This window comes from Prunus persica, chromosome G1 (genome assembly GCF_000346465.2).
Source record: "Prunus persica cultivar Lovell chromosome G1, Prunus_persica_NCBIv2, whole genome shotgun sequence".
Taxonomy (NCBI): Eukaryota; Viridiplantae; Streptophyta; class Magnoliopsida; order Rosales; family Rosaceae; genus Prunus; species Prunus persica.
Window position 1 is genome coordinate 6,236,663 of NC_034009.1, and position 21,139 is coordinate 6,257,801.

At 36.5% G+C, this 21,139-nt stretch overlaps 1 protein-coding gene across 2 annotated transcripts; it reads left to right on the forward strand.

The window, feature by feature from the left end:
* On the forward strand, positions 4,415 to 20,540 carry LOC18792849 (WD repeat-containing protein 75). Of its 2 annotated transcripts, XM_007221983.2 has the most exons (17): positions 4,415 to 4,437; positions 12,217 to 12,362; positions 12,453 to 12,626; positions 12,739 to 12,924; positions 13,153 to 13,561; positions 13,724 to 13,842; positions 13,932 to 14,009; positions 14,796 to 14,936; positions 15,565 to 15,609; positions 15,720 to 15,886; positions 16,095 to 16,173; positions 16,254 to 16,339; positions 17,009 to 17,138; positions 17,589 to 17,721; positions 17,971 to 18,137; positions 18,799 to 18,997; positions 19,823 to 20,540. In XM_007221983.2, the coding sequence occupies exons 2-17, from the start codon at positions 12,243 to 12,245 to the stop codon at positions 20,026 to 20,028; spliced, it is 2,439 nt and encodes an 812-aa protein (XP_007222045.2). In that variant the 5' UTR covers positions 4,415 to 4,437; positions 12,217 to 12,242; the 3' UTR covers positions 20,029 to 20,540. The 2 variants fall into 2 exon arrangements, with proteins under 2 accessions (XP_007222045.2, XP_020423062.1); XM_020567473.1 differs by lacking the exon at positions 4,415 to 4,437 and having other exon boundaries at positions 12,311 to 12,362; positions 12,457 to 12,626.

Below are 21,139 nucleotides of genomic sequence, written 5' to 3' on the forward strand. Positions count from 1 at the left end.
GCAGGGGCTGTATATCTCAGTAGCATACTAGCAAATCATGTTAATGAATCACAAAACTGCAACTCAATCAGTTTAATCGGCTAGTTTTCCTCTAGCATTCATGGGTAAAGAGAAATCTCATATACCTGTAATGCATCATGTATGCTGCTGCCACTGGTTTGACTCAAAAGGCGGGTGAGCCTTGGCTTGGCTATCTCCTTGTCCTCTTCAAGAGAGATTAGTGAAAGATTGGCTGGGTTCTCGATCATCAGTTTAGCTACCAGATATCCTGAGATGCTCCAGGTCTGGTACTTCCTCACTTGCTTCCCGATATATCTCCCTGCCTTGCCGTCATAGTATTCTGGCCACCCGTCTTTTGAGAGCCGCTGCTCCACCTGTTCAATTGCCCTCTTAGAAGTCTGAGGCCACCCCGTCTTGATACATGCTGCAGTAAGCAACCACAGCAGTGCTACAAGACACAGATGCAACAACGTTAACCAATTGTCTTAGAACAAACACATAAGTCAGAATTCTGTGAACAAGCATCAAAATATCATGAATAGCACAACCATTTGGCACGCTTTCCCAAATTACATTTTGAAATGTATCCCACAACAGTTATATACCAGAAGATTTCGATTGGAAAAGTGGTTACAATCAGCAAATAAAGACGTTTAAAATAAAAGATACTATGTCAGGTAAGTAGTACTTGTACCCTAGTTGACTAAATAAAAACAATAACTAGCCTACTCATATAAAGTGGGCACTAATGTTCATGAAATGTAAGTGAAAGGTCTCAGTCAAATAGAACTAGCACTAGGCTTCAAGTAGAAAAATAGAATTGCAAATTGTAATATCAAGCAAATAGACACGGGACATTATCTGAAAGATTTCCAAATCAACAGAAACTAACAAAACCAGCCTTGAGCCACCAATATTTAAGCAAAAATCTTTATACTTTAATGGTGAAAATGACTACAAGAGGTGCTAAAATGAATAAACATAGCACGTAATAGAGATAAATCAAAACAAGACATGAACAAAAATAACAAAAAAGACAAAGAGCTAATGCAAATAGCACATTGTGATAACACCATCTCCATTAGACTTACCTGGCCAAGAGCCACCATTGTGATAACTCCATGAAACTTCTCTGGGTTATCTGTTGTTGTTCGGAAATCTTCTTTACAAGTTAAATCGTTGAACACACTCACTCATATTGTTAATATTACTGAATAAATGGCCTAGGCAGGCGCTAGGCGGGCTAGGCTGGGGCTAGGCGGGCGCTAGGCGGGCTAGGTTGGGGCTAGGCGGTCACTAGGCGAGCGTTAGGCGGTCTAGGCAGGCGCTTGCGCCTAGAAAAAAAAAAAAAAAAAAGCCATTTTGGAATCTCCAAGGTCAGTGATGGTGGTGCTATGAGCAAGAGAGAGAGAGAGAGATGAGGATTGAAAAAGAGAGGTCGCCGGTTATCTGAGCGAGAGAGAGGGGCTAGAAGATGGTCGTGTTCGAATGAATTCAAGGAGATCCATTCTATCTTGTAGTCATTATATTGTATTTATAGCGTATAGCCGTCCGGCTATACCGTTAGATATTCTATTTATAATAAAAAAAAATTAATATATATAGTGGGATCCTTTTTTTCTTTTAAATTTTTTCTCTGATTTTCATTTATCAATAAGAGTAGTTTATAATATTATCCACATGCCATTACTCGAGTCTTTATTGTCCTCGTTTTAATACTCTATTATACACGTATGTACGTATTTTTCAATAATACATCCATGTTTTGTACATGTCTTAAAGACTCAGTAAAATTCACATTTTTTTAAAGAGAAATTTAGTGATATACCCATTTCTAGCACTAATATTATAAATAAACCCTACACAATCGAATTTCTATAAACAAACCCAAAAAATGATAGTTGACCTTATTGAATTTAATATTGATTATTAAGTTACTTTGATGCCCTATTGAGTGTTTTGGGTATTTTTATGAGATTTTGGGGTTGGGCTTGTTTTAAGAAATTGATGACAGTTTTGTAATTTATAAGAAGTTAAAAGCTTTTTTGTTATGTTGTAAATAAGTTTTGGGTGTGTTTTTAAAGTCCATTTTATATAGGGTATTTTTATAATTTGGACCCTCATATTGGGTATAATAGTGAATCTCCCTTTTTTAAAAGAGTAATGCTACACTTACCACATTTTTATCCCACATTTCTATACCACATGATGTGGTATGTCCATATTATATGTCATATCAATTAAATCAATGAAGTGTATTTTAATTTAGACAATTAGAAAAACAAATATTTGAATAAATCATAAAAGAAAAGAAAAGAAAATATTAAATCATTTTAATTGATGTGGCTGTCCACTTCAGCTGCCACATAAGATTGTATAAAGATGTGGTATACAAATGCGGTAAGAGTAGCATTATTCTTTTTAAAAAGTAAACGTACAATACTCATATTGTAAATCTATGTAAGTATTTCTCATGTTTAATACATGTATTTTTTATAAAATTTTCAATAAGACACAAAATTCACGTATTATACAAAAAATTCTTACATATTATTGAATAAAAATAATATATATTAAATTATTACATAGTGACTGATTAATATCTACTTTGGATATGTTGAAACTAGCAAATTAATATCTCTAGAGTATAAACTAATGCAACAAAGATGGTGCTTTTTTCTTAATTTTTTTTATTTTATTGTATAGCCGTGCGGCTATACTAGCTTCAAACTAAAAACACTAGATGAAGAAAGAAAGGTTGATCACTTGTTCCCATGGTGGCCGCAGCAGTCAGATCAGCCAATATAACACCAATCCTCATACCACATGATGTGGCATGTCCATATTATAGTAGTCACCTAATTGTACAATTGATTGAGTGTGGAAGTGCAGTTCAGGATACAGGATTGAAAGACTAAGACAAGAGGAAATCTGTTTTAGCCGTCAGGAACTTTTAAGCTACAAGTCTTAAACTGGATGAGAGAAGATTTTGGTGTTAGTTCTATTTTACCAAATATGGAGTAAGAAAGCAACAATGCAGAAGGATTCTGGCTTGTAACTTGAAAGTTCCTGAGGGCTAAAACAGATTTCCTCTTTGCCTTGGTCTTTTCAATCTGTATTAGAACAATAAAAGAGGCATCTTGAACTGCACTTCCACACTCGAACTATTAATTGTAAATTCATGTATGTTTCATTCTAGAACGTCTACGTTTACTATTCTAAATCTAAACAATATATATATAAAAGGATATGTCAAAAATTGTTTTTAGCATATTGTAAGAATTCTGAAAGTAATATTCAGTCCTGTACTCCATTCTCTGAAATGAACTGGATTCCCGAAAGCCAGTCGCAGAAGATTTCAGAGAACCTTTGCTGCTATTCTGCCATACAAGTTACCTCTCCTTGATCTCTTATACTGCCCCCAAACTTCTGACTGCTTTGTCCAACTGAAACGGAATATTAATACCACACTCATATTCATATATCGCCCTTATTGGTAGATCATGCATGCTCTAATATGGTAATTGATGTATGTAGGTGGGTGTTCTAACTGAGCAGCTATTTTCATGACCTTTGCAATTCAGTTCAAAGCAAGGTACGGGAGGCTATTGCAAGCGAAAAACTAATTCAAGTGCGGCTTGCTGCAAAAGTGAAGTCCCTGCCTGAGTGGCATTTTCAAAATGGTCAGCCTAAGTCTTAGTTGGATGAGAGAGAGTGATTTAGGATCATCTCCACACTCTTATTTAGCGCCTATACATAAACCCATGGGTCTGCAGAGCTAAATTTATGACTAGGAGTAAGGTTGTGTGATTTGATTTTTCAATTGGAACTTGGAAATTCATTAGTAATTTTATGTTTGTTTATGAAACTCAACTCTCTTGAACCCTAATTCACCTTCAAAGGTTTTGCCTTGTTAGTTTTTCCTTAACAGTTCTGGAGATCCGTTGCATTTATCTTGTTTGTGTGTTGTGGTTGTAGACAAATGCAGTTCCTCAATGATATTATGAACTCAGAAAGCTTCTGTTACAAGTTCCCCTCCTTAATAATCTACATTATGTATTTGATGTTAGTCTATATTTGGCCAAAGTTTCTAATATTCTTCTTTTTATAGCAAGTGGAGCAGACATTTGCGACCGCGTATAGCCGTGCGGCTGTACTATGCTATATTATTTTCAGAAACATAAACCAAGTATAGCCGCGCGGCTATACTAAAACAGTTTAAAAAGCGGGTATAGCCGCCCGGCTATACTATTATTTAATAAATCCTTCTAGCGCCTAGGCGCCGAGGCGCCACGTGTCAAAAGTAGTTAAGCCGAACGGCTATACTATTTTTTTAAAATACGAGTATAGCCGCCCGGCTATACGATTTTTAAAAATAAAATTAGGAAAAAACCGTGACACAGAGAGAGAGAGAGAGAGAGAGAGAGAGAGAGAGAGGTGAAAATTTGTGAGGCTTCTGAATGCGAAGATGAAGACGATGATGGTGCTGGTATTGGAAAGCCTGACCTAGCTAGAGTTCAAAATTATCGAATCGATGATCTAACGGAAGAGGTATATTTCCTTATCTTATTTTCATTTATCCACCAAATCCCCTGAACTTACAAAATGTTTTAGCTCATTAGGGTTCAGGTTGAGATAAATTTGATCTTAATTTTCCGACTCAAACTGTGAGAATTAACATCCCCTTTTAGAATATATGGTTCATATGAAAAATAAATTTTATAAGTTCTAGGTTTCATATAAATTTAGCTGTAGATATTAATATGAAGTACATCTCATTTGTTTTCGCAAAGAGTCGAAAAGGGTGGCTTGGTCCATATGTTGGGAAATGTGGTTGTCTTGAATCAACAAAAGCCATTTTTTGGAGACAGCCTTCAATCTCAGCAAAGATTTTTCAGAAACCAGCCATCAGGAATTGGGGCTTCCGAATGCTTATCTGCCATATTTGAGAATGATTCTTTCCTTCAACAATGCTCTCAGAAATATCTCCTTTCTACTTCCTCTCTTGTTGAGGGTCCTTCTAACCCTAAACTTTCAAAGGCAACAAGGCATTAATGGGACAGTTCTTGAAACACAGGAAAGATGCCTCCAAATCCAAATGTTCCCACATTTCCTAATAATACGGGCTGAAGAAGGAAGAAGGAAGGGAGTCTGCCAGCTGACTTGAAGATATAAAATCTTAGCATGAGGGCATTGTTGATGTAGTTGTAAACATGATTCATGTATTTATAGTTACTTGAGAGGTTTACTTATTGATGAGCTCTAAATCTGTTCAGCTCTTAAAGGCTCACTTGGTTGTATATAATTATGTGATTGTAAATCTGATAATAGATATGAAAGGCCATTTTTCTTCATGCACATTGTACATCTTCTTTTTTGCAACAATTGAAGAGAGGGAACATGCTTATAAGATTTCCTTATTTAACATTCACCTTTTTCCTTTCTCGCAGAATAGACCAATTTGGGACGAACTTGATCAAAGATCTGTTTGAAAAACTTTCTCTTGTGGACTTGTAGAAAGCCTTCTCTTGTGGACTTAATATATGCAGAAAGCCTCCTTCCTTGTAAGTATATATGGCTTCTTTTTATTTGTGTACCTTAATCTCTGAACCAAATGGATGATCTCTCAAAGTCTAAGTTCATTTCCAATGCTTCCTACTTGCTTTATAAGTGTGCTTAGTGTCAATTTAGCCATAGTACGTTCTCTGTACACGTCTAAGAATTAATAGTTAATAAATTAATATTCCCACCTCTTGTTTTAATCTCAACAGAAAACGGAATTTAGCAGCATTTCGTGCTTCTTGTTATTAAAATGCCTTTTTTGTTGTAGCATTTAAAATACCGTCCGCGTGAAAATGCATCAATTATTTCGTATTAGCACAGGTTGTATTTCCTTTTTCATGAATGCAAACAATAAGAGTTATTTAATATTCTCCCTTGAGGTTTGTGTTGTTTAAATTTATTGATCAACATGAGTTATATATATGAATCTGCTTAACAAATGTGTGCAATTGTGTCGCTAGTCATCTTGTACTGAATATTGTATGGAAGGCTCATGTAGGGACACATTAAGCTTTGGAAAATTCATTCATGTATAATTTTTTTGATAATGCTCATATTTTGTACAAGTAAAATTGGATTAAGTAAAGCTTCTCAATGTGATGGTAATACTCGACCAATCATTCTCATTGTATTTCTACATCTAGATGGTGATACTTATGATGGTAGTTGTAGCACAGAATTCCTTTTGGAACTTTATACCTCTTGCAACTCTTGCAACTCAGTGCCTGGTTTAAGAGAATCAACAGGAGAATGGAGATATTCCAACTTGGACCTATCAACTACTCTAGATAAAAAGGCCATCATATAAATACAGCTCTAGATCATCGGACTACATTTCATGTTTCAGTATATAGAGTATTTTGTATTTTAATTTGATTTCAGTCATATTGATTGCAGGAGCTGATGATAAGCAAGCTAGGAGAAGAAGCTGTGAAGCCAGTGCAACTGCATTGGCTGACTCGATAGACCTATTGGCAGAGAACCTAATGGCCTTACTAATGGGTCATGTAGAACCATACCCTTAATTTTAGGTAGAACATGGTTGGAGTCCAATGATATATTATCTCGCAGCAAATCAAGTCCCCTTCATATATGCAAATCCTAAAGGCATGCATTCCCATTTTTATCTGTGACTATTGTCCTGGGCTTAGTATGGTAGCGTTCATGTCTCCCTGCCATCCATTTGCACTTGTTCACATTTCCTAACTCAGGCTAAGGGCGTTGCCTGCCAACTCACTTGAAGAGAAGCAAACATCTCAACTGGAGGGCATTGTTGATAAAGTTGTAAACGAGATCCAATTGTAATGATACTTCTTTAAAAGAATTTGTTATTGACGAGATATAAATCTATTGATCTTCAAGGCTCTCTTGGTTTATATAATTATGTGATTGTAAATTTGATGATAAATCAATGAAGGCCTTTCTTCTTCATGCAGATTGTTGATTCTTCCTCTTTCTCTTTTTCTTTGTTCTTTTTTTTCCTGCAACAATCACAGTGCATTTTCCCTCTCATAAGATCTCTCTGTGTACCATTTGCCAGTTATCCTTCCTTTCAGAACAGTCCAAACTTGGGACAAATTTGACGAATGAAGATCTGTTTCAACACTTATCCGGCGGACTTAACACATACATAGAAAGCCTCCCTCCTTGTAAGTATATTACATCAACTTTACTTCTTTTTGGTGTGTATTCATCCAAAGTATTTGGAGTTGTGGCAGCTACGAATTATTGTCTTAATCTGAACCAGTGGACTCTCTCCAGCTTTCGGTTCACTTCCAATCCCTATTTGCTTTCAAAGCATGAAATTCTTTATAAAAAAAAGGAGACAAAATTTAAGCTTAGTGCCAATTTAGGCATGGTACGTACTGTGTGCCTCTAAGAATAGGTACCTTAGGCTTTGTACCGAAGTCTGTTTTTTATTGAATGATGAGTCACTAGGGTTTGGTGTTTCTTTGCAGCTTTTATTCTTTACGAGACAGGCTTGGCAACAGTCTTGTGTGTTTTTGGCAATAGTCTTGTTTTAGTATCAACAGAAAATGAATCTAACGATGTTCAATGGCTGTTGTAATTAAAATACCTTTTTTGTTGCAGCATTTCAATATACCTCCCGCATGGAAAACGATCAATTATGTTCATATAAGCTCGAATTGTTGTTTTCTTTTCATAAATGCATGCACGAAGGGGTATTTAATTTTGTCCCTTAAGGTATTGATCAATATCACTTATATATCTGAATCTGCTTCACACAGCATGTGTATTTGTGTCACTAGCCATCTTTTGTCGAGTACTATGTGGAAGTCTCGTGTAGAGATACATTAAGCTTTGGATAATTGATTGATTTATTGATCTCGTGCTGGTATTTTATACAAATTAAGTTGGAGAAGTAGTCTCTTCCCAATGTGATTATTATGGTTTTTGTCAATTGTGCAATTTGTTGAGCAGTATTCTCGTTATGTTTCTTGATGGTGATAGTTATGATAATAGGTTTAGCACAGAATTCCTTTTGGAACTGTATACGTTTTGGACCTCTTGCAAGTCAGAGCACTTGGATGAAGAGTATCAACAGGAGAACTGTTTTTTTCCCTCTGAGAAAATCCTACGTACTTTTTATGGAACTCTAAGTTGTAGAGCTCTGTTTGGTACAAGAAAATATTGCATCATGGAATTGATCATTACTAAATTACTCATCATCTGTACACTGAACTATTTGAGAATTTTAACCTTCATTTTTATTGGATGATTGTTTTTCATTTTAGTTGGAGGAGGCTGCATGGCAAAAGTCGAGTTTATGCATTGGGTTTGTTTTGCAAGCAATTGGTAATGTAAGTTGTCCAAAACCAAGTACGAACAAGGATGATGCAATGTGCTTATACATTTATGTAAGTGCATGGATGTTCCTTCCAGTTTATAAAGTGGAATTTGCCAACCGAATGGTTTCTTTTGTTGGTATATATAATATATGCTTATTGGAATGCCTTGCAGGTGTTAATATATGGTTGGTGCTCGGTAACTGGTGTTAATGTATGGCCATTAGAATGATTTGTGGGTTCATGTCTTCCCCTTCGAATGCCTCTGCAGAACTTGCTTTGAAATCTGTCATGTGATTTTATGGCTGTTTCATGAATTGAGGTCAATATTTTTTATCAGGTATTGGAAACTGAAAAAAGAAAAAACTTCAATCCTTCCTGTAACCAGTCATCCATAATATCTTCCTTGCATGGATTGATGTCATTTAGAGAGCCCATTGGAGATGCTCTAATGTCCAAAAACAAGATTACAAGACCAAGAGTATGTTTATAACATCGTTTTTTGCAGAATTTACTTACCGCTGCCTGAAATTCGATTTCCATTTTTTACAGATTTACTTGCCAATTTGAAATGAAGCATACCCTGCACTTGGCAACCTCTCTTTATTCTTTTTAAGGTAACAACATTACTTACCAAATCTGCTGATAACATCCCATATCTGATTTGAGAACCCTAATACCAGTCCCTGATTTCAAATGAGCCAATTGTTTTACAACCCTCCTTTTCATCTATAAAACTGACCATATTGAGACTCAGAAATGTGCACAAACTTCTCCCCTCCTCTTTGGTCCTCTCATTACTGATTAAATTTTAGGGTTCCACTGAGACAGAAATAGGGAGAGCAAATGGTAAAAGTTTGTGAGCTGTGCGAAGGCCAAGATGAGGAGGATGATGGAGCCGTTACTGAGCCTGACCTAGCTAGGGTTGGAAAACATCGAATCCTTGATTTACCAGAGAGGTATACCTCAGTAAACATACCCTCTTTAGGCTTCATGATCATTGTTAGTTACCCTATTTTTTTAGCATGGTTCCAACTTATCATAATTTACTCTCATATGTATGGTTGAAGTTCTGTTTCTGTTTTATGAAACCTTAGTCTCTGAGCACAGAAGCTTTCTTAGGATTCGGAGAAGAAAAATCTAATGCTGATGCCAACTGTGGTTAATTGGACTGCCTATATATCTGATTCCCAAAAACAGTCCCAATTGGGTCTATTTTTTGTAGCGTACTGATGCTTTTAATATGCTAAAAAGTATCTTTCTTGGGGTACGTCTTGCTTGGGTCGATCTTGAATAGACCCAATTATTTTTAATTTCTTTCTTGATTTTCTGCTTCCAAAATGTCACCTTTTATCAGTAGGCTTATATATATATTATTTAATTTTAAAAAGAAAATTAGTCTTTTGTATTTATTTCGAATATTTTGAATACAGGTTTTTGCAAATATAAAGGTTTAGTTCAATTAAAGCCCAGGTTGTGATGAAATAAATCTTAATTTTCTAACTCAATAACTCTGAGGGTTCGAGCTCATTATCAAACTTGAGCTCTAGATGTCATATAATTAATGTCAGCTTTTAAATCCTTGAAGTACTTTTAATGCTCTGGTTGCTAGAGAACATTTTCTGTTTCAGTGTTTACACCTCTGATTTTTGTAGCTAGGTTTATATCACTAATTTAAAATTCAGAATATTCTAACTTTTTAATGTGTTTATTTATCAGGTCACTGCTCCTAATATCTGCTTCATAGGTGAAAAAGTGCTGACCAGTTGCACGAGGTTTTAGATCCATCCTTTTGGACTTCACTCTTCAACTTCCAGCCATCAGGAATTGGGCCTGCCTTCTGAGAATGAAGATTTCCTTGAATGTACAGTGCTCTGAAAAATCTCTCCCTTCTCATCCATAAAGATCACCTGATAAAGACTCTGAGACAGTGTATCACGTAACCAAACCAGTCCTTTCTATTCGTCTGATTACCGATTAGGTTTTAGGGTTCAATATGAAATACAGAGAGAAAATGGTGAATTTTGTGAGGCGGCTGAAGGCCAAGATGAAGAGGACAATGATGCTCATATTGAAGCGCTTGCCTTTCCATTTTCCAGAACATCGAATCAATGATTTACCAGAGCCTAGGTATGTATTTGCTTATCATTCAATTTTCATTTATCTACCAACTCTGTTGAATTTATAACATTGTACTTTAAAGGTTTTATGATCCTTGTTTTACTCAATGTTTTTAATTATTTAGCTTGCAAGTAAGAATTTGGTTGTCAAAATCTATCCCAAAATCCATGAACAATCAAATCCTGCAAAAACATGGTGGAAGCTTTCAAAAGAGAAATGCCCTAGTCTTAATTTCTTACCATGCAGGTATGAGTATTGATGCTCTCTCCACCTGGACTTAAGTCTTTTTTTTTATCCACGAGTCTCATTAGATCTCTTGTTCTTGTTCTGTTTCTTTTTTCTAGGCTACAGACATAAGCAATCACCTTTGGGCTTTGGCAACTCCCTGCCATTAAAAAGTTGAATGATACATATCCTTCATAATCATCCAGATTAGGTGGAACATGCTACGAGTCGAAGGATATATTTGCACAAAATCAATTTCCCTTCATCTAGGCAAACCATACATGCAGTAGCATTTCTGAGGGGAAGCTGCCAACAGCAGAAGGAAGCAAGTCTGCCGGCTCACTAGAAGAGAAGGATATCGGAAGGAAACATAATAACAGAAGAGCACTGTGGATATAGTTTTAAATTTATTTTCAATTGTATTTACAGTTAAAATTAAGAGGATTAGGTATTGATGAGCAATAATTCTGTTGGGCTAGTTAAAGGATCACTTGGTTGTATATGAGTATGTGACTCTAAATATGATAACTAATCAATGAAATGCCATTTTCTTCTTCAATTGTGTTTATGAAAGAGCATTACCTCTTAATATCATTTTATCTAGGGGTGAGAGATGTGATGTGATGATCAGTATATGCAGTTCAAATATATAGTTTTTTTTTATTTTTTATTTTTAAGAGAATATATAGTTTTTATTCCTTAATCTATATTTGCATGTGTTGTTACAACTGCTTATGTAAGAGACTGGCCAACTCTTTCCTTCCATTGCTTCATTCCCATGTAATTCGGTTTTCTTTTGAAACTTTTGTATTTTGGAACTTTCGGATGTCATATATGATTTGGGTGTGCCAAAGTTGAAAATTTTTGGATCATAATTTCATATCCATCCAAAATATTTCCCTTTAACTTGGACCTATCAACTACTCTGTACTCAAATTATCCTTTTTTCCTTTTTTCAAACAGTTACATTGTGCTGTTTTATTTTTTTCCCAACTATAAATCACCAATAGCTAGTAGGGGCAATTGCCCCAAATGGACCATTTTCCTAGCTCTCTTGATTTCCCCATTTGTGTTTCCCGACATTGATTTTTCTGGTAATGCGTTTATCCGATCGGTGCCAGTCCTCGAACCTAAAACCTACTGACCTTTAATTATATCACAAAGCCAATAAATCTAAGGACTGGACGAGCTTCCATTGATTTTTCTTTCTTTGATGGAAAGAGTAAAAACTGCTTGGTGAAAATTTCTCAAAGAATTGTGATCGGGCCGAACCCATTCTTATGTGGTTTCCTTGTTTAATTGGGCCTTAGCGTGGGCCCTACAGTAAAAAAAATATTTAAAAAAAAGAAAAAAAGCCTGAAGGGACCCTCGACGGCTTCTTCGTTAAAAAATGTACAAGAATTCTCAGTAGCCAAAGCCTTAAACCCCTAAAACAAAAACCCTCCAAAACACCAAAAGGAGGCTGCTCAACTCTCTGAATCTCTAACTCAAACAGTTGCAGAGAGAGAGAGAGAGAGAGAGAGAGATATGATTGGGGGCGGCAAGAGCTACGTGTCAGCACCTCCGGCCTTCTCCACCGACGCCAAGCGCCTCCTCGTCTGCACAGGCACCGTCGTCTCCATCTTTAGCACCTCCACCGGTTTACAGGTTTCCAGTTCTACCCTCCTCTTCCTCCTCAATTTACGCTCCCATACCCGCCCTGTTCTGATAATATTTGGTTTTATGTGTTTAATTTAGATAGCTTCCTTGGAGGCTCACAATGCCTTGGTCACCTCCGTCATAGTAGTTCCCGGAAACAAAGCTCTGAGCTTTTGCTGGACTGCCTCCCTCGACGGCACCCTTCGCTATTGGGACTTTGCAGTCGCTGAGTTGATGAAGACCATTGATATTAAAATGCCCATTTTCTCTATGGTATTTATTTAGCTTGGTTGCTTTTTTTTTTTTTTTTATTGTTATTCTTTTATTTTCTGTTTGGGAACCGAGTGAATGTTCATGGGTAGCGTTGTTTGGTTTTGATTTTCAGGTTATTCCGTCCTTTTTGGGCCAACCAGAGAAAGGAATGCAAGAAAGTGCGTTGCCGGTTCATGTTTTCGCTTACTTGTCTGTTGAGAATACCCAAGTGCAAGCAAATGCACCGAAGGCTTTGCGTGGGCAAATTCGGAAGTGTGATTTGACTGAATCTCGTTTGGGTGGCGGTGTTTTCGCAGAGGTGCAAGAATCAAATACAAATTATTTGCTTCTAGGTTTTTTCTATTGCGTATATGAAGGAAACAAAAAGGAAGTGCTATGATATTATTCATTACAAAGCTCTACGACTTTATTTGTTTAGTCCTTTTTCGTATTGGTTGATACCTATCTGTTATCATGTATTGTTATATATTGTCTGCTGATGTATTTATACCCTATTTGATATTGATATTATTACTCAATTTGGTAGACTCGAGAACCAGAGGTTATAACTGTCAGTCCCTCGGGAAAATTCTTTGGCATCCGGAACAAGCGGAAGATTCATATATGGAGAGTCCCTGCTATAGATTCTAAACTCTTAGTCTCAAAGAAGATTACATTGCATCATACAAGAAACTTGACGGTTCTTGCATTTCATCCGACCAAGACAATTGTTGCCGCAGGTGATGTAAGTGGGAGAATTCTAACCTGGAGAGGGTTTGGTAATCGTACGTTTTCTGATGGTGGCAAACTAGAAAATGGAACATCAAAGAATAATGAGGAAGAAAGACCTGGAGTTAGGGGAGATGATGATGCTGATTCTTGCACCACATGGCATTGGCATCCTGCTGGAATAAATGTCCTTTCTTTCTCTTCTGACGGAGCCTATTTATATTCAGGTATGTGGATTTTGAGCAATTGCAGGTGAAAATGGACCTGGAATATGTCTTTCCCTTTCCTCATCATATCTCTCCCTCCCCGCCCCACATTTCTTTGTCTGAATTTCTTAATTTGTAAGTGTCCTATAAGTGTCCTATATTTGACACTTCTGTGGTATCCAGGCGGAGTGGAAGGAGTTCTTGTGGTCTGGCAGCTAGACACAGGGAAAAAGAAATTCTTGCCCAGAATTGGATCTCCGCTTCTATATTTGACTGATTCTTCAGATCCTTCACTTTCTTCTGTAAGAAGATTTTCAATTAACATATTCGTGCATTCTCTGTGGTGAGGAACTAATGAATTCTACTGGTTTCACTGATATATGGTTTTTAGATATCTTGTGCAGATAATCAAATTCATATACTAAAAATGCCCTTAATGGAAATCGTGAAGTCTATTTCAGGGATCAAGGTTTGTTTCAATTGGAAATTCTGGTTTGTGTCTCTCAAGGCCATACTTTTGTGTGTTATTGACTTATTGTAAACGTTTAGCAGATTGAGGTAGCAGTTATTAGTAAAAACATTATGTTTTCGTAAGAAACACAGATTAGTAGGGTACACTATTGACAGTGCACATCATTAGGACCTGGCTACAGGTATGGTGCATGTTGATGAGCAGGCTAGAGTCAACTGGTCCTTTGTTTGTGAGGCAAGTGTGATAACAAGGACATCAAAAAGTCTGCACCATACCTTGACTGGGATGAATATGGAGGATGAAATTTCTACTTAATATAGGATGGAGACATTCTAGAACGGCTTTGCCTTGAGATGAGGCTAAAATTGCTCATCCAGCTTGAATGTTAATGCGTGCATATGTGAGATTAAATGAGCTGATGCTTAAACTACATTTCGTATGAATTTACCAGCATTGCTGCTGTATGTTTTCAGGGATATACCAGGATGTATGTGCATGATGAAATTTTTAATAATAGTGGGATGAGACATTCTATAACTGCCTTGCCTTAAGATGAGCCTTAAATGTCTAACCCTGCATTCAGGTTGAATGCTTATGTGTGCATGTGTGAGAGAGTGAGCTGGTGCTTAAGCTACCTTTTTTATGAATGTGTCAGGATAGCTGCTGAATGTTTTGATGGATTCGTTCACCTTTTGTGAATCTGCCTGTGAAGTTAGTTCCAGCATATTTATGTGAGGAATAAACTAATGTCAAAGCTTCTAATTAGAACTGTTTACTTTTCAGCTTCCTTATTCAGTTCCAGAGATATATGAAGGAATATGCAACAGGTTTGCCTTTGATCACACTGCTGGGTTGGTTGCCTTGCGTACAGAGAATTATCGCATCCAATTCTACAGCTTATTTGATGACCGTGAAGTTTCTGAGGTGAAGATGTTTTGTTGTTTATTTGATGTTTCAATGGATAATTGTTGAATTTGCTACAGAGAACTTTTTATTGCTTTCTGGGTTTTTTAATTGTCCTTGTAAGGGAGTTTGTTCATTGGTAAATAAATACCCACAACATAAATTCCTAGGTGCAAGTACTAGCCAAAGCTGCTAGCTTTGTGAAATTATTGTGTTGATAAATATGTTTGTGGTTGTGGTTGTATGTACATGTTGGGAAGAGTAAATTGGTTTTAAATTGAAATATTCCTCTTGACATAATATATTTTCTCAATTGAATAAATATACTTTTGGGGGGGTCTGTGTTGTTTTAGTCTTGTAAATTAAAAAGGTTGATATTGCTTTGTTGTTGTTAGTTTTGGGCCACTAGAGGATCTTCCAGTTGGATGCATCATGTACTTGCTCCTTCTCCTGTTCATATGCATCAAATTTATTTCCATACATAAAGTATATGTATGTGTGTATATGTAATATATATACAGAGAGAGAGAGAGAGAGAGAGAGAGAGAGAGAGAGAGAGAGAGAGAGAGAGAGAGAGAGAGAGAGATTGCTCTGTTGTTTATAAGTGATTATATGTTAGTTAAGTTATTTTGGATTGGGCATTTCGCAGGTTCAAGTCTGGGAGAGAAACCATCAACCAGGTGATGAAATCAGAGTAAGTTGCTCATTTTACTTTATAGCTTGAGAGCACCATCTCATTTATTTACATTCTACTAAAACATCTTATCACTAATTTGACCATATCTTGGGGTATTGTGGTCACAGGTAATAGTGACTTTGGTGTGTCTATCTGGAGATGGCTCTATGATGAGCACTGTTGAAGTTAAGCTGCCTGAGGAGGGATTAGGTGGTCTTGTTTGTCTTAAGTTTTGGGCATCAGGGTCACAGAACAAAAATTTCACCATGTCCACCATTGTTTACGAACCTCACAGGTTTGGACCTGACTGATTCTACCTAGAAAAGTGTAGTTGGCAGAATTTGATATTTTTCTTCAGTTGTGATATTCATTGAGTGCCCTGCTTCTGATAGACTGTCAATTGCTACTGAACTTATTAAGCATGAGGAAAATTTGTATCTTCTTAATTTACAATCTCTTATATGCTACAAAGTTGTGAAGCTGAATATTCATTTATTGTATAGGGATGCAGGAATTTCTTCTCTGGCTTTCCATCCCACCCGTCGTATGGTTGTCAGTTCATCATATGGTGGGGATTTCAAGGTAATTTTGATTGATTTGTATATTTATTGTTGAGGATTCTGTTTCTTTTTGAAATTTACAAATGTATGTCACGGTTTCAGATTTGGGTTTGCAGTGATGAGATTCAGCAGAAACGTGAGGCACTGCAACATTCTGGTTGGATGTGTCATGCTGTAGGTTCATACAAGTATGCCCCCCCTCTATCTTGGAAGACAAAACTTTCTTGTCGAGGCAGTCTGAATATCCTACATTTACTCTCTTTTTTTTTTTAATTTACCAACTATTAAGACATGATTAATTCATGAATAGTCAAAAGTTATGAATGAATTATTAAAATTCTATTTTGTGTTTAATGAACAAAATTTATTTTGGCTGTTGCTCAGATCTCAATGTTGATGTTGTAACTGAATATTGGTTAGTCATAGAAGCTATGTGAATTCTGCGGTGTGGATTTCTTGGTCTTGGGCCTTTGTTCAATAAAGCTTTTGATGCTGTAGGTGTCTTAGAGTCCTGTTCTTTGTGTCTTTTTATTTCTTGGAGATTACTTGCCAGGATTCAGGTCTTATAGACCAGTGTACACCTTGTCATCTGTTTTAAACTGTTTCATTTTCCTTCAACGAAATTTTGTTTCTTATTAGAAAAAAAGGTTGACACCTCATGTGTGGATATACTTCATGCAAAAAAATGGCTGGGGATATAATACAGTGGTAAAAGAAAATAGAATAATGCACTGATCAGATGTTTTCAGCACATATAAAATAACCTTGTTTTCAAAACTCTTGGTTCTTGGTTGTCTTCATCACACATGAACTTATTTGAAAACTCTCAGTATTATGAACAATGATTTCCCTTGCAGGAAGAAGCCAATGACAGCTGCTGCATTTTCTGCTGATGGTTCTGTTCTGGCTGTTGCAGCTGAAACTGTGATTACACTATGGGACCCTGACAACAATGCACTTGTGGCTGTGATTGGAGAGGCGCAGATGGTGAATTTTTCAGATCCCAATTGCCTTTGGATTATGCTTTTTCAGAAACATATATTATTTTGTGTGAATCATTTTCTTAGTGCATGAAAAAGCACCAGTCATGGCCTGTCTATTTCCAATCTTTTCATTTGGGACTTGATCTTTCATTTATGAAGAATTTCAGACCTCCATACTGCTCCAAATTGAGCATGGTTGTCTTTATTTATTTAGTAAATTTTTGCAAGGGTGGTCTTAAAAGGCCTTAAATGGAGAGTATCCTTAGAATATGCTATTTGTTGTCATGTTTACCACATCATGTTTATGCTTTATGCTGGTTCAAGCTACAATGTTGGTAGAAGATATAGAAAAACCATTCAACGGACCGCATTCAGTATTCATGAATTGCTTCTCTCTTTCTCTCTCTCTCTCTCTCTCTCTCTCTCTCTCATGTAGCTGTCTTCATTTTTCCAGCCAATTGTGACCCTGTCTTTTGCTGGGAAATCAGAGTATCTTGTGTCTGTCTCCCAAGGTTCAAAACCACAGCTATCGGTGTGGAGCATGTCAAAACTATCTGAATTTTGGTCGTACAAGCTTCACATAGAAGGTTTGCATCTCTCGTGTGTTTTTATTTCTTTTCCTTGAGGTTTTCTTAATCACATGAACTTTGTAATGGTTCAACCAGCTAGGCCTATGTTTATAACTCCCAAAGAGCTCAGAATGACGCTGACAACATTGTGTCCCATTCTTTATTCCACTGGCATTGAGTTGAATGTTCCTTTATTTACTGATCATGACAGTCATGTCACTGGCATCCCACTTTGATTTGAAATTCTGCTATTTGTGCATTTTTCAGATCTTACCTGTGCGCCAGATTCATCATCGTTTGCAGTTCTTGCCCTTCTTCCCAAATCATCTGCTGGTATGGGCTCTAATGAACCTTCTCTCGTAGGGAAAGATGGGGTAATCTTATTATTCAATGCAACAGATCCTGTTCCGTTGACCATGTGGTCTGTAAGGAAGGTATGCTGTGCCTAAAATCTCTTCCTTTTGTTGAGAGCCATTCTGGTATATGCTTCCCCATTTTCTTTTTACACTTAGAATCCATTTAACAAAAAATATAAGAAATGATGCGGTGTTATTTTGCCTTTAACCTTCATTAACATTAAGACTTAACTGATTTATTTGTTTTTCTATGAACAAAGATATAAATCTATAATTCGGTGGGCACAGCAGTGCCATGCAGAATCTGAGGGCTGATATGGACAAGGACATGCATGTTGAAATGTGTTTTCAGATGCATGAATCCATAAATCCCACCCAACAGAAAGAAAAAACTGACGAGAGGAAAACCAAAACAAGGAAAAACCTAGAATTCAAGAGAAAATAACTCAACTGCTTGATTTCTGGTCTGTGCACATTTGTGTGCCTTATTTATTGGTTTATTAATTTATTTTAGGCGGGAGGTTGGTTCCTCTCTGATAAAAAGTGTGGTTGCATTTTCTCCTGTCACTTTGTTGGAAAGGTCCAACTCTTTCAAGTCACACAAATCTACACAATTATTTTCTTTAATCCGAACTCCACAGGCGTGAATTCGTGATGCTTTTCTGTGTTGTAATTGCACGCACTTCATGGTATTAGAAAAGAATGAATTGTATTCTAATCCTCTGTGCTTATATCTCAGGCTAAGGGTGGGGGTCTTGCTTTTCTGAACGGGAACCAGCATTCCTTCCAATATAATATTTTAGATGGGAAACCACCACAAACTTTACTTGTGTACATGAATGGTGACCATGAGTACGTCATCTTTGACCCATATGGCAATGAAACAAATGAACTTAGTCTAACCAAGCGGGAGAGTCATGTTGCCCTTGATGAAACAGGTAGAGCTTCACTGTGCATTAGTTTTGTGAGTGATTGATTAAAGATGAACATGACGCTTGAACAAGGAATCGATGTATAATTGTTTTTTTTTTTTTTTTAAAACATGCATAGAATATAGTATATGTTTTTTTATTGATGATTCTGTGTCCAACTTTTTGTAAATTTTTCGTATCACTGTATTTTGTCCTGTGCCATTTAACATAGCATAGTATATATAATTTCTCAGATTAAAAATGAGACTAGAATTAGATCTTTTGTTGTGGTGCATTATCATTATAAAAAAAAAACCGCGTATACTACTTGTGTTCAGAAGAATATGAATGTGTATGTTGTTTTGACTTAGGTTTTGACTTGGGTCTAAATATTCAAGGAGATTTTCTAGTAGGAAGTGAGATGCCTATAGTCGCCATGAGTTTCAAGCTCAGTTTGGAATGAAAAGTTAACGTATATTCATGAGTTAACTTTTTGTCCGCATGTACAGATAGAGTTTGCATACATACATACGTTAATATATGTATCATAAATTAGCGTTTAGGTTAGAAGAAGTTGATTATATGCTGATACGTAAGCTTTTGTGAGAGGAACTGGTTCAGTGGTCTGTCTTATGTCAGTTGAGCTACATACATACTATATATGCTTTCCAACTGAAGAATTAGCACCATAATTTGAGTTGCTTGGGAAATTAAGCCAGCTGAAGAAGTTATAACTAATGCAGCTGTTGTGTTCGAGAACCTCATAATGATGAATGATATTTGAGTTTGTACCTGTGTGTACCTATATTACAGTATTTTATTTTGATACTAATTTAATTTTTCATTTAACAGGGCAATTTGGATATGCATCTATCTATGGGGAGCTACCACGGTTTGATTTAAAGAGAGATCAGGCCTTCTTGGCCCCATCTGCCCCATCACAGAGGCCTTGGGAGACCCTATTTAGTGGGTCATCGCATAATCTTCCGCCCCTTACCAAACTGTGTTCAGAATTTATGGAATCACTGCTAGAAAAGAGGACTGCCACCGTAGAATAACCTGTTTGTTGCCCTCGACCGGCAATCTAGATCAGGCGAAAGTGTGAGGAAGGTTTAGATGCCTGGTTGATCAACAAAGATAATGCTGGGGTGTGACATAGATTTGGTGGCTTTGGGGCAGAAGGCAAAACTGAATGCAATATAAATGATGCCAACACCAAGTCAAATCTAAGGAACTTAGAACTTGCAAATTTAGTAGCCTCGGCTAGGGTTATGATCTTGAGTTATTTTGAATCGTTGACCGAAGTACGAGGCCATATGAGAAGCACGGAATTCACATCCAATTGAATTTCCGTTGTCTTTAGAAATTTTGTAATTTAAAGTGGACGATTACAGCACAATTTTGTAATCCTATATTTCTACAGAAAATTTTGTAAATTTTGATGAGTTTGTATCTTAAATTCTTTTGTGTGCTTTATTGCACAGTACTTTGAACCTTTGTCTGAATCATACTAAGGCTAGCTTCGTTGTATTTTGAAGTCAATTTGCTAAGTTGGTGTTTTATACTATAATTAGCATCTCTCATGTAGCATGGTTGGCCCGTAGAAAGTTGGATCTATTCTAGTAGACTGGAAGCAAGAAGTCACAATTCATTTGTATGGGAAAAGATTGTTTGAAACCGGGTGCTGCTATACAGTACTTGGTACATGGTGGATTTTTATTCGATATTTTGTTCGTACTTGATAGTTACGTGGAAACATCGATAAAATATCCGTAGTATACCAAGTACTGTACATTGGTACCCGGTACTAGTTAATTACTCTCCTCCATTGTTTATGCATTATGATCCACGCGTAAATTCATATGAATGCACATAGCAGAATGCTGTTGAAAAACAATGGCAAGCAACGTCTGTAACCCCCAATAGCTTGGTGTTGCGCATGCGGTATATGAACCAAAACAGTGTGCTTTTTGTTGCATTTGAGACCAATGTCCAGATTCTAATAGTGGTTTGTCTCACTAGTAGTTTTAAAATCATAGAGTGCTACATGCCTTAATATTTAACCCCACACTGTTCTACTTTAAAACATTGTTTATTTTGTAGATTAGATACATAATCTTACAGATAACTTCATGCATACATGAAATTCATACAAGGAGAAACGTTCTC

Bases quoted from the DNA above. Each gene is read 5' to 3' on its own strand.
- LOC18792849 (XM_007221983.2), top strand. From the start codon at position 12,243: ATGATTGGGGGCGGCAAGAGCTACGTGTCAGCACCTCCGGCCTTCTCC. The intron at 15,887-16,094 runs GTTTGGACCTGA...TTTATTGTATAG, and splicing joins ATTGTTTACGAACCTCACAG to GGATGCAGGAATTTCTTCTC. The intron at 17,722-17,970 runs GTTTGCATCTCT...TGCATTTTTCAG, and splicing joins GTACAAGCTTCACATAGAAG to ATCTTACCTGTGCGCCAGAT.